The sequence below is a fragment of the Erithacus rubecula genome, assembly GCF_903797595.1.
Source record: "Erithacus rubecula genome assembly, chromosome: 4".
Classification (NCBI taxonomy): Eukaryota; Metazoa; Chordata; class Aves; order Passeriformes; family Muscicapidae; genus Erithacus; species Erithacus rubecula.
In genome coordinates, this window is record NC_136686.1 from 34,973,419 (window position 1) to 34,987,990 (window position 14,572).

Consider the following 14,572-nt stretch of genomic DNA (forward strand, 5'->3'; position numbering starts at 1 on the left):
GCACAGGATTGCTGTATAAACAGCTTTAACTGTATATATTTATTTCCAGTGGCTCTGAAAACAAACGAAAGATTACTGGGAAAAGATTAACTATAACAAATGCAAGGAAATGTTTGAAGCAGTTAGAAAAGCTTTTTATAGTAGAGCAGTTAAATCTAGTTAATTGTGTTTGATTTTTGTTTTCATAATTACTTCCATTGTTTCACTGAACTGCTGAATGTCTGACATAGTTGAGTTCTCATGCCGTAATTAAAAAAAATAAATATATAGAAACTGAATACCAATGTGATTAGTGTTGTGTTACATACTTTAATTTATGTGCTGCTCACACTGGTTGAGAGCTGCTTCATGCTGAGCTGAGGAGATAATCCACAACTTAAAACAAATAAACTGCTCTGTTCAGTTAGTGTAGTTAATGGAAGTATTTGATTGTATCTGAAGGTAAGAAAGGTCATTCTGGTCAGGTGAGAAGGTCAGGAGTTCTCTTTGCAATGAGGACCCCAAATTACTACAATTCCCACTGTGACCCTGCTCAGGGACATTGTCCAAGCTGGTAGCCTTTTGGAGCTCTGTTAGCAGCAGTCAGGGAGGAGTGAGCTGGCTCATGGTCACAGCACAGTCTGTGGAGCTGTTTCTGTGCAGCAGGTTTTATAAATCCTGAGCTGGTACATACTGGAACTGTAGAGCACCTGAAACACTGACAGCAGGACATAGTGCATGTGATGTACATGCAACTAGCTTTTGTGGGTATTACTGAATCAGATTTCCAAAATGCAATTATGTGATGCTCTTGGAGCACAACTGAAGAACAAGGTAGAACCATATCCTGCAATGTATGCACTTTTTAGTATCTGTGGCACAGGCAGAAAATCTGATTGTGTCTGGAGGGGTGTAGCCAAGACTCTTTGGAACTGCAAACACAAATGCTCCTTTTCACTCTGGGTCTAATTTGGGTCTCCTTTGCTTTGAGATAAACCAAATAAACTTTAATAAAGTTGCAAATGCTTGTTGTGGCTCAGTTAAATTTGAAAATACTAACATTGGGCAACAGGTCAGGAGCAGCCCTGGTTATTTTTTGATTGGAGTATCACACCTGGATGCTGTGGTTAAATTGGCCAGTTATTCCTTCATCCTTTGTTTTGTTTCTGATATATTTCATGCTGTGTATTTCAGAGTACTGGTGTTTAGTTAGCACAGCTGTTGAGACTGAAAGTATCATGAGGAGCACTGCATGGTTTTGTGTAAATGAAGTGAACCATTTTACTGGAAAGATGAATGTGCCCAGCAATATCACATCTGAAGTGACTTCAGTTTTAGCTTGTACCGTGAAACTGCTTTCTAAAAGCTTTTAGGCAGGTGACAGGCTGAGTCAGTAGGACTGTGGCATAGCAGAGGAGACTGTAGGAGAATTCTGAAAGGCATTTTCAGGCTCACATGGCAGAAATGTGCAGCTGTGGTTTGTGCTCAGTCCTTGGTCCAGCCAGTGTTATCAATCCCTTCCGTGGTGGATGTCAATCTGGCACTTGTTGAAAGGAAAACCAAGTCAAAAGAGCTGCAATGTCTTCTTTCAATTTATTTGACAGTGGTATATTAGATAACATTGTTTCTGAGTAAATCCAATAGTGAACACATGATTGAGTCCAAAGCTCTTCCTGTAAGCCAAGGATCTTCATTACCATTCATGGACATTTTATGTAATTGCTTGTGTAAGGGTTGCACATGATGCATCGTCTACTTTGGACAAAAGTACTCAGCAGGTGCTGTGATTTTATACACTAAAAATGAATATTTAAGACCCAAGGGAAGGTATTCACAACTTTGGGGAGGTGGGAAGATAGCAGAAGGATAATTTGAAGTAGTTTATGGCTCTTTTAAAGCACTATTAAAAGAAGTATCTTAACATTTCCAAGAGCGATCCATCACAAGCTGACTTGTCTGTTCAGGATTTTCCCAAATGTTTTTCTAGTCAGATAAAGGATACGCATGAATGTGCAGAATGATTTGGCTGTTCTGTCTGAATGATGACAATTTGCAGAAAACTGAATTTGCCACATTCCTGTCTTTTTTTCACAGCTGAGCTGGGAGTTCAGTGTTGTGCCTTATACTCTTTTGAGTATACACTCAAAGGGCAGAAAAGCTGGATTCCATACTCTATATCAACCTATTCAGAAACTTCACTTGCATGGATATTTAAAAGAATATATAGGAAAAATCAAATTATTTCTTAAATATGCCACTCCAGGAGGAATTAACCCACTAGCCTTGCTTTAACTCTTGGTTTCAGAGTCTGCGTGTCATTGCCCTGGAAACTTGTGTCAGCATACTTGCAACAGTGTGATTTCAGAAATGTGGTGTTGACTCTTAACTTTGTTATCTGTAATTTTTACAGGTGTCCTTGATAGGAGCAGTATCCGACCAGTGCATGTTTCAGTGTAAGATGTGGCTGTTTGCCAAAGACTGTGCTTACGAATTTGTATTTTCAGACATTTATTTTTCTATGCACAGACTTGATGTCAGTGGTGCATGCCAGTACATTTAGGGAAAAAAAGAAGAATTCCTACTTAGAATAAAAAATTCTGTGCATTTGATAATATGTATGCTTATAAACACAGAAGCCTGGGAAATTTTCAGTGTTTTTCAAGTAGGCGTGTAAAGGACTCTCTTCAGAGAAGTTGTACAAGCTATGTGCTATATGGAAAAGGAATGAAATGTAATCATTATCCAAATACAGTGAATAAAGATAAGAGTCCTCCACACTTTATCTACCAAATGTGTGTCTCGTCTAACATAGAGTAACTTTAATACCACAGTTGTAATATTAAATCTGCCCACATATTTTGTGCAAAATCTCTGTGGTGAGGCATTCATTGCCTTGAAAAGCTGACACAATGGAATGCTTTTTGTGCTGGCTCTGGACAAATTATAGTCCATTTTATCAGTTCCAAGGTCAGAGTACTATCATGGCTCTTAAACTGCAGTGTAGTAAAGTGGGCTCTATTGAATGTTCAGGGAGCAGCTGTAAGTTTGCCTGATTACTACAGGCAGGTATCTCCAGCATAGAGATTTTTGTCTGAACCTATTTCTCTTGTCTACATTCTCATTTTTGCTGTAATTTAATTTCAGAATTGATTTTTACTGCAATATATATGGAGTTGTTGAGCCAAGATGCTCTCAAGACACACAGCAGCCATTGTTAACATGTCACTGTAGAAATGCTTTCATTGCTTGTTTCTGCTCTAGTGCTAGTTTAAGCATAAGTCAAAGGGCACTGTTATTAAATACCTTGTACTGCCAGAGTCTGTGTTTCTTCCCGTATCATTCTTGTAGACCACTGCTATTGTTAAAATTGAAAACCTTAAGCCCTTTCACACAAAACCTAAAGTAGATTTGCATGGACTTAATACTTTTTTTTCCTTTTCTAACTTATCTACTACTAGCCTTTCCTTCCATTTCAAAAAACCTACTATCAATATGAAACATTATTTTTATGCTCTACATGCCTGCACTGTTGTGGGAATATTCATTTTCCTGTGAATAAAAATAATAATATATTTTTTCTTGTCCGCTCTTAAATGCAGAACAATTATTTCAAATTAGGATCAGAATTATTTTTCTGCTAATAAAAGCTGTGTTATTCAGCAGAATCCATTTTTCTCATGGCATACAGTCTATAGCTTCTGATATCCCAGTGTGAATAAGGATATTTCCTTACCCGTTTTGCACTTTCTCTTTTTCCCTTTTACACAGCAGTTCATCAGCACTGCTTTTTGATGTGCAAAGTGGGTAATTTCAGTAATATCCATCTACCTCCAAACTTCCATTTTCCTTTTTTTGGTTCATTCTCTTGACTTTGTGACTAGCTGCAGACAGGTCACTGATTCTGTGGTGTGACTTCTGCTCTTTGGGAGCAGGTGAAGCAATGGGGGTGGCTTTCTCTTATCTGCCCCAGCACACATGGGCATCAAAGATCTGAGTTCTTGTAGAGTAAAATGAGGACAAAATTACAAATAAAACTGACATCTCCTGGTAAGATGGAGCTTAATGTGTATTTGGGTGTTAAGATGTGCTTTATTGACTTACTGTCTTAATTTGACTTCTAAAACTTGTTTTGTTATTAAGTAGTCATGGATAGTTTTGAAATGGGTGCCACCTTGCAATTGCAGTAGCCCTTTTTTTAACCCTGTTCTTTTAACTCATGTGGAACAATGGAATAGTCTATAACTTTCTGTAGAGAGATAAGCTGTTGAAATATTTTTTCCTTTCCTTTTCAGGGATTAATATGTGGGAGGCTGTGGACTATTTGCTTCCGACATAGGAACAGCATTGGGTTGGGATTCTGCACTCCTGGGAGAATGCTGGGAATCTGCAGAGGGCGACGGAAATTCCTGGCTGCCTCTCTGACCATCCTTTTTGTCCCAGCCATTACGTGGATTTATCTGTTTGCTGGGAGTTTTGAAGGTAGGCGGGGAATAATGGCTGAGGGAGGGTGGTGGGGTGTTGAATGATTTGTAGCCGGGCAGACAAATGAATAATCATTAATCTATATAAGGTTTCTTTACATAAAAGCAGTTCAGGTCCACATCCACCTACTGTCAGTAGATCATTTTAGCTGGAATATCTTTCTGTCCCTTAATTTTTTTAGGTGGAAATCCTCCAGTTTATAGGTACATTGACTTGCAGCTTTTTATAACAAAACTTGGAATAATCACTTCTTTGTCTTTTAAATTGCCTGTCTAATGAAGTTTTTTCCCTGGCTTTAGAGACATTCAGCAGTAATACTTCAGTTCGTTGAGATTCAAAGGTTCTGGCTCTCCTGTTTTTTGCTACTTTGTAGCTTTGTTTGTTTTGTGTATTGTGGAGGTGAAACATTTTATGTTGGGCAATGGGTGTGTTGTTTTGGCAAGAGTGAAAAAAAACCGTTCAGCCTTAGCATGAGGAAAGGTGTTCCAACCATATAAAACCTCTTCAGTCACTAGTTTGTGGTCTGATGGTTTAAAAAAGGCATTGTTTAAAATGTCAGGCTTCTTTAATGTATCCTTGGCTGGCAAATTTTTGCTGTGTTTGGAAACAAAAGGGGTTTCCATGTTAAATTACAAGTAAGAACATGTAAAGATTTTCAGTGTGTGTTGCATACAATTCTGAATTAGTTGTATTGCATGCACAAATATTTGTTTATGCAAATTCATTTGAGTACTTAAAATTCTACCTTAATGTGCAGTAACTCCATGATCTCATTCTAGAATGAAACACTTGTGGGATTCATGTTAAATTGGAAATACAGGGGGTGCTAGCTGCATACTTAAAAATAATGATCAGGCAGGCAGAACAGTACTGATTTTGTTTGATTTTTAAAAGCTGAGCAAATGTAGACCTCACCTTTTTGCTTTTAGAAGAATATTATGCTGCTTTATCGTAATGACTATTTTAATTGTGTCCACAATTGATAATGCCATGGTGTTTTAAATTCCTCTGTGGATAGAAACCTTTGTTTTTACAGAGAACTCAATACAAATCTTGAAATTTGCTGCTACAGGGTATTTGAAGTGACTTAAAGCTCTCACTGTGAATTAATCTTAAGAGCAAACTAGGGAACAAAGCTCATTACCTATTACAAAGCCTTACACTGTAAAAGAACTGGAAATTATATACAGTTACTAACTCTTCCAGTTATTTTTCTCTATCTGTTTTCTTAATTTTGGGTGGGGATTATTTAATCTTTCTTGGTTAAAAATTAAGGTGAGTTAGATATTTATTTAACCAAATAATAGCTAGCATTTTCCTTCACTTGTAGGTATTATGGGCAAAAGGTTAATGCTGTTTTATTATTTTACATGACTTCTTGGTTTTTTTCTCCACAGTGGTTCCCACAATTTACTCAGGTTTGAGCTCTCTGTAGAGATTGTAGTGAGGTAGGGGTGCCTTTCTTCTCCCAAGTAACAAACAATAGAGCAAGAGGAAATGGCCTTAAGTTACATCACAGGATGTTTAGATTGGATATTGGGAAAAATTCCTTCATGGAAAGGGTTGTCAAGCATTGGAACAGGCTGCCCAGGAGAGTGGTTGGGTGGCCATCCCTGGAGATGTTTAAAAGATGTGTATGTGTGGCACTTAGGGACATGGTTTGGTGGTGGACATGGCAGTGCTGGGCTGATGGATGGACTCAATGATCCTAAAGGTCTTTTCCATCATAAACAATTGTATCATTCTGTGATTCTCTAATTGAGTACAAATTGCCTTACATCAGCATTGTGCCTTGGTTTGAAACCATCAGGAATGGAGAGTCCTCTCTGCTTCTTGGCTCTTGTCTCTTTTCTTAATCACAGGGCTAGAGATTTTATTTTCAATATATCTGGTTTTAGATTTGAGTTAATGGTTCTTGTTAGACTTTTCTCCACCAAGTTAAAGAAATCATCAATATGTGCTATGTTCATAGACTCATTTAATTATTCAGTGTGGAAGGGACCTCAGAAGTTCTCTCATTAATCTCCTGCTCAAATCAGTGTGGATTTTAGAGTCAGACAAGATTTTTTAGCCCTTTATTCAACAGCATCTTGAAAGCCTCCAAGGATAGAGAATACATGGACTTCCAGACAGACTGTGAATGAGTACCATCTCTCTTTGATCCCAGCATTCTGGATGGTTTTCCACACATCTAGTAGTCCACCCATATACACAGTAAAATCCCAGCTTGGATACAGGGATGTTGTGCTTAAATTCAAGGGAGATTGCATCAACTGGTCATGTATGCACAGTAATATCATCCTAGAAAGCAGTCAGGTTGATCAAGCATGATTTACCATTGATGAATCCAGTTGTGCTGCCGGCCCTGGGAAAATATGTGTTTGAAGATACCTACATAAAGTAGTAAAATCACTATGTCTTTCATTCACTAAGTAAAAGTGTTGACCTAGCTGAGTTGTCAGAACAAAAACTTTTGTGGGGATTTTTTTATTCTTCTGCAGTTTTTTTTTTCTTTGTATGTTTCAGGGCTCTAGACTCAAATTTCTGGTATGACATCTGTAGTGCTGTCTGCCTCATATATTCTTGATGTAATTAGGAATTACATTACTCATCCATATGTTTATATCTAAGAATGTGAGTTATTCATTTGCCATAGCATGGGTGTGGGATCACATTAGAAACCCTTTAAAAAATTTGTTAGTGAATCTGTAATATAAAATATGCCTTACTGCAGTCTGTTCCCATAGTTTCAAATTCCTTAAGACAGAATTTTGTTTTATTTTGGATTTTGTTCTCTTGTCAGAAAGTACATGGCAGCCTGCTACTTCATGGTTGTCACTCAGACACTTCCAGTAAGACCCTTCCCTTAGAATATTCACTGGAGATGGTGTTACCCAAGCTGTGACAGCAGTAGCTACTAAAAGCCTCATTAATCATGTATAGATGTCTATTAAGGTTATGAAGCAGAATATTAAAGATGATGTTGAATATTGTATGGCCTTTGAATGTACCTGGTTACTGTTGTTTTTAATAATGCACAAGAACAGCATAATTTCAGTTATCTGTTTCTTTGGATGAAAAAGCTAATTGTTCCAACATTCTTAGGTTATATTCAAAAGATAAAGTAATAGAGTAGGAAGGGTGGAGTGCATTTAAAACAGGGAAGAGGAAATAATCAAATAATACATGATGAATTTTCATTAGAAAGACAATAACTAGTGGTAACTCCATAATAGCTTAATTTTCCAAGCTATGTGCAGCAATTTTCTATCCCACTTACCATGAAGGTCATGTAAAATAGGTATTGGGAACTGTAATTTGGCCATGCTTTCTAGATTACTGATTCCTTCAAAACAAAGAAAGAAAGAAAAAAAAAAATGCACTGTGGCTGTGTCACCTTAGCAGATTTACAGTCGCCTCATTTTGACAAGATGAAAATACACTTGAGTTACCAGTCCCTGTGTGGTGGATCCACTTGAGGCTGAAAGCCTGAAGTATGTGTGTAGGGCTCCTGTGTAGAGCATATTTCTCAGGAAGGAAGAGCCAGTAATGCAGCCTTAAGATGAAAAATTGAAAAGTTGTGTGAGATCCTGCAGGGAGTCTGTGAGAGAGCAGTTGACTTTGGTTTATTTTGACTGCTTGGGCAGCATTTTAAAAAACAGAGCCTGCCTTCTTTCCTGGGACTTGCTTTCCTTGATTGTCCTCATTTCACTCCAGAGTTGGGCAGCCATCATTCCCTGACAATTCATTTCAGTCAAAGTCATCTGCAGACACATGATTGAAGCCAGAGTTGGGCAAACACCTCATAAAATACAATAAAATAAATTGAAGGAAGGCTGCAAATATTCATCTTAGTATTTAAATGGATTCACTTTGATGCTGTTCACACTCTTTTTGTGTATGTTTCCATAAATATTCTAGTGAATATGTTAATTGAGAAGACTGTCTATGAGAACAATGAATACCCAGTTTTAATATTCATGGGAAGTAGATTTTGAAATCATAGTTGTGAATACTTGAATCAAAAAACTGATTCTAGGGGTTCAGCTTTTTTCAGTTAAGTGCCAAAAGTTTATCACATGATCTATGTGCATGATGAAAACTTCTAATGCTTGCATTAAGTTGCTCATAGAAAGAGGCAAACAAATCATTAATTACTAAAATGTCTATCAGACACTTGCAACTGATGAACAAACATCAGAAAATAATTCCCTCACAGACAATGTAATCAAAAAGACACAAAACATAGAATTGCTTTTTTTATTGCATTTTCTTCAGTTGGCCGGAATTTTATCTGGTATGTGTCTCAACGGGATTAAATGAAAATTTCATCCAGTGTCCATTTAAAATAGAAGCTTCCACCTTTGTGTTCCTGTTGTTTTAATAAATTTCTGAGAACAGAAGTCCTGAAAGGGAGCCTCTGCATATAAGTAAGGGTGCTACTGTGATGATGCCTGAACAGATTTACAGGAGGTATGTTTTATGAATATTTGCTATCCTTAGTTAAAAAAACACCCTCTCATTTCCATTTTGGAGTAAATAGAGCTGACTCACTCCTCTTTTGTTAAATTTATTTCAGGTGATAGAGAATTGCCACTTTGGCACTTCTGCTGCAATCTCTGTATCTTCTTAAATATGTTTGGGGGTCCTACAAGAGGATCAGTTATGATAGCAAAGACCTCAGGCTTGTGAAAAGTTTTGTGGCTCCTGGAAAACCTGTCCTTCTATTAAACCCTGGTGTTTTGGTGATACAAAATGCTGATAATGGATCAGAAGGTCCATGCTTGTGAAAGCTGTGTCTCATTCTCTGCTCATCTTCTTTAACTTAAAAGTCAGTGATCTCACTTTTTTTTTTCTTACAAACTTGAGAAGTCTTATATGTCCATCATCTAAGAAAATAAAATTAATAAGTGAATATTGAAAAATAAAGAATTTCACTCCCCATTTTATAAATAAACAACTTGTCAGCAGTGACAGGAAATTTGAAGTAGTTTCTGTACCAAAACAAGAATGACCTTATGCCAGGAGTGTCAGCCAAAATACACTATGATCATGAGAAGCCTTTGGAGGTCAAATTGTGGAGTTAGTGAGGAGCATGGATATTTTTTTTTTCCCCCCTCAACCATTTTTCAGTTAAACTTAGAATTCTGCAATACAATTTTGTTCTTAGCTAGTAATGTCCACTCCTGGTTGAAGTCAGTGCAGTTTTTTCTTTATCTTGCCAGGAGTTCACATCCTTAAACCAATGCCCTGTCATTTCAGGAGAAGCCTTGAGTCTTGCAATGACCACTGCTTTTGTTAGTGTGCTGTGCCAAAGGAAAGCAAGTGTGCATTGCTTTTTGGAATTCCAGTGCAGAGGGCACACATTTTCTTTTGATGCTCATGGTTTTATGTACATACTTCCAGAAAAGCAAAGTAAGCTGTAGGCTTACCTTCTTTCTTCCCTGTACAATCTTGTGATTGGGTGGAATGTTTCTTTGCTTGTAAACACTGGCTTTCTTTTTCTAGACAGCTCTTAATTTGTCATTTCTGGCAGAAACATAAAGGTCAGAATGAAAAGGAATTCTTTGACAGGAGTGAGGAGCCAGCTTCTTTGGAACAGCAGCTAAATGAGTATAATTGGTGGGATTTCTCAAGGGTTTTGTTTCAGCTTTGTCTTCTTCCTTTTTGAACAAACTTTTGGTATAAATGCCACCTATAAAAGTTGCTTTACAAAAAAGTGAGCAAATCTCTCCCAAGAAGAAGGGACATCTGGATTCTCAAATTCTGCTAGAGCTGTGTGAAAGATTCCACAGTAGAACTGCTTTTTCCTGATAATTCCTCCTCTGTTTCAAAGATGGGTACTTACTAACTTCGTCATCAAAACATGTTTTTTAGTATAAAAACAGAAGAGCCAGGTGAGCTTTAATGTCCTGTTAAAAATAAAGAGAAAAACAAATCCCAAGAAGCAGCACTTGGCTTTCTGAAACAAAATGTGCAGTTTTAAGTACACCAGAACTCCTTTGTGTGCTGGAACTAATGTAGCCTGGCTTGCTGTGATTGATGTCATGCAGCTGATTGATGTTGAAGTTGCTTTTCCTGCAATTTATATAATCTAGCTCCCATATGGATCTCCTGGTACCTGAATAAATCTTGAGCTCATGCTGCAGTGTATTTCTCAATGGTAGAATGTTTGGCATCTCTCATCTCTCTCTGAGTTCCTGGCAGTTGTAGAAGCTTTGTTTCCTCTGACTTCTTTAGCTCTAACAAAGTAATTTGAAAATAATCAATGAGCTTTGGGGGAAAACAGGCAAGCAGGTAAACAAATGTGTAAGTGTAAGATGAAAAAAGATCTGAAATAGAGATGCTTTGAAAGATTGAAATGAAAAATTCCTTTTTGCTTCTCAGAGCAATTAATTTGGGCTGTTCGATTTTTGTGAAGTTTTTATATTTAAAATTTGTGGAATATTTTTCAGATCAGGCAAAAGTTTGAAATCAAAATCTGTCTTGTTAGACAGCAAATTGAATCTGAAGTGCCTTCCAGTACTTTTGAAAATTATATTTTGAATATTTATTTAAATGTGTATAATACCATAAGGAGGAGGGGTCAATTTTAAAAAAAGTTCAAAGAATTTCTTCACACATTGTGTGTGACCATTCTTAATGTTCTGCAGATTATGCTCTGGAATGTTTAGGAAAAGCAACTGAGTGGGAAGGCTGATACCTTGTTATTAAGTGGATGTGTTTTAGGTGTGCTTAGCTTAAGAGTACCAGTATCTTCAGCACATCTCTTTTATTCTCGCTGTACCCTTTTCAGATACAGCAGCCATTGAATTGTTCAGCTGTGTAATTATTTCCTTCCCTTGAAGTTTTACCTCTGTTGTGTTGCTTTGCATTTCTTGTTTCGAGACTTGAAAGAGACTTTTTTTTCTAATGTATCCAGATATCCTTGGAATATTGAGTGACATGCACAACTAACTTCAAAAACATAGTCTGACAGCAGTCATCCTTGTTCACTCAGCTTTGTAGATACCAACAAAAAGAGGAGAAGTTGATGACCTGGAGGCTGATTCGTTTTTAGCCTGAGATTCTCTTCCAGTTTAACTGTGTTCAGCTTTTGAGCTAATCCTGTAGCAATAATTCTTTCTTACCTGTGGTATGACTGCCACATAATATAATAATATATGTGAAGTAATATATTTCTATAATATAATGTATATATTATAGTTATAATTCTTTGAAATAGTCAAAGTCCAGGATGTAAACATCACGGTTTTAAACCTCTTTTTTTTTTTTTTAAATTTTATAATTCTGTTTGTCTTTGAAATTGCTAAATGTCAGAGTTTGCGGAATAAGGAATGAGGCGGAGAGAGCTGAAAGTAGTGAAGTTAAAATTACCGAAAAGAAAATCATAGAATCTCACATTTTCCTTAATTAAATTCACAATCCAAAGAAGACTGAGTTTCTGTTTGGTATATTTACTTTAAAAAAAATATAGACCTATTTAAAATATTTTACTGTACAAATTAAGTGTTTCACAACGAGATACTTTTTCCAGTGAATTTGTAATATTGTCTGTACCTATTCTAAAGCAGAGGTGTGTGGTTTCCTCTCAGCATACTGCTCCCTTGTGTTCTAGATGCACCAAAAATGATCTTCTAGCCAGATTTCTGGACTTGATTTTAAAGCTGGTGGAGGATTCTAGAACATCTCTGAATAAATTATTCCACCTTGTTAAAAAATACATGCTTTAATCTCTCTCCAGATATTTCTGGCTTCAAGGTGAAGTGAAAGAAGTGAAAGACAAGAAGAAGACAATAAGGAAAAAAACCAAAAGATAATTATTTTAACAGTTTTAGTTTCAAGTAAAATAAGTAATCATGATTATTAGATATTGCAGTGAATAAAGTGCTCTGCAAGAAATATCACCTTGAGGACTATAGATGGAAGTGCTAAAGTGCTGCCGCTATCACAACTTACAGCTGTTTAAAGAAAGAGATAAATTCATAGGGCAATTGCTAATCTTCCCATAGCTAGTAGAAGCTAGTTATCAGGAGGATCTGTTGCCATCCCAGTTCAGAAAAACTAATTTCCCAAGCAGAATATTTGTTTTGGGCTCCAGGTTACTGTACCTTTTCAGTTGTAAAAATAATCCTTCAGAAAGGATCAAATCATAGTTTCAGTTGCAGGTTATGCATATTTATTAAGTTTAAGAATCAAGATGTATTTGAGCACCAATTTAGCAACCAATTATTCATGGGATCTAGGCTTATAAACTTAAAATGTATTGGTACTGTATTCTCAGTTTTCCAAATAAAACATAAAGTCACTGTAGTGTATACAAGTTACCTTTAGAGCATTAAAACATGGAAGATTTCTCATCCATTTTTCCCAGCATTAAGGCATTCAGCATTCTAGAATCATATTGAAATCTTTAATATTTCACCATCAGCATATTTCCTGCCTGTCATTGGATTTAGTTTAACCTAACTCTGTGATTTTGCTTGTTAACTTAAGCAGGAATAATGTTTTCGGATGAATGAATGCTATAAAAGTCTGCTTTTTATTCTCCACTAATCAAACTGTTATAATGTGTGTCTCAAGAGATCCACACTGACTTTAACAAAGGATTCTTTTGGTCTGAAATGTAATACACACAGAATGTTTTCTAGCAGTATTAACTATAATGGATTTAGCTATTTCACCTCTTGCTTCAGTGCATTGCAAACCCAAGGGTTTAAAGTAAAAATCTCAACAGAGAGGTTACATTTTATAGAAACCAAGTTTTAAAAATCCATCTGCACAGCTACACGTAATTATTGGTTTCCAGGGAACTCCAGCTAACTTTCTTCAAAGCTTTGCCAATATACACAGAGGTAAGTAAGTTTGAAAATAACAATTATCTAACTTATTTGAGTTGGGTGAAGGTATTAGTTGCTTGTTCATGTACACTCGAGTGGAGATGTGATGAATTAAATGGTCTTTCCTGTAGAATGCAAATGCAGTAATTTAACCAAAGGATTGAAACCTACTATTTATCTCCTTTAAATTGCATGACTTTGTTTGCCCACGAGCTGCCTTGTAGTAACCTGACTTCAGAGTGGCTGATGGTGACTCTCAGCTTCACACTGAGTTTCTTGCTTTTAGGAGACTTAATAGCAAAGGGTACCCCTGTTATTTGTGGCCTTGTTTTCTTCTCCTATGCCCCTTTTCAGCTGCCACACTTGTACCTCAGTAATGTGATATTAATAGCAAAGATTAAGCAGTTTCAGCTCATCAGAGAAGAGATATTAATCATCATCAGGTCCAATTTTCCACTTTTTCTCTTTTTTTCATTAAGCTCTGGTGGCTGTCACTCGCACTGATGTCTGTGGGACGTTTAATAACCTGCTTCTGAAGATGCATTTCAGTGGTTTCTCTCCTTTTATTTCCTCTGTCAATCTCAGTGAATTTCATCATTTTAGGCTTTAATTGAAGACCACTTTGAGGAGATGGAGAGAAGGAAGTTATTTCTTGAACAAAGCTACTTCAGGGACTCAGGGTTTTTTATTGTATTCAGGAGGAAGATGGGTTAAATAAAGATCCTGAAAACTATGGGAACTGTTGTTTTTATATGTAACTTGCTACCTGCTCCCCTTGAAAAATTCCATATCCTCCCTGTCCTTAGCTCCTGTTTATATGCATTTATTTATTTGTGCCTGAGTAATGTGGTTAGATTTGTGGTGCAATATGGATGATGTGAAGCACACTGAATTAGGGGATGACAAGAAAGAGTCCACATTGAAAACTTCATAGAACAGCTTCCAAAATGGCATCTGTACTAACAAAACACTCAGGTGGGATATTAGACTAGTTGACATTGCAGTAGCTGTTCAAATTGTCATGCCTCTTAGACTGGCACAAACTTACCTTACAGAGAAGCCCTAAACTTAATAAAATTCTTCTCTGAGATGATGCTGCTACTGTCACCTATTAACTACAGCCTGACAGTGAAGTACTGATAGGTGTTAATTTGCAATCTACATATTCTCTCTATTTCAGGGGTTTTGTCAGCTTTTGAGTGGTTTTAAAAGCAGAAGGTCTCCATGAGGAGCCACAGGAGGTTACAGTTTCTTAAGTCAGAGAAAGACAG

At 36.7% G+C, this 14,572-nt stretch overlaps 1 protein-coding gene across 1 annotated transcript in view; it reads left to right on the forward strand.

Annotated features, from left to right (window-relative positions):
• Positions 1-14,572, forward strand: part of LARGE1 (LARGE xylosyl- and glucuronyltransferase 1) — a 263,658-nt gene that overhangs the window by 72,858 nt on the left and 176,228 nt on the right. Inside the window, exon 3 of the mRNA XM_079303344.1 lies at positions 4,272-4,458. Within this exon, the coding sequence (XP_079159470.1) occupies positions 4,353-4,458 (106 nt within the window). The 5' untranslated portion in view covers positions 4,272-4,352. The remainder of the gene's footprint in view (positions 1-4,271; positions 4,459-14,572) is intronic.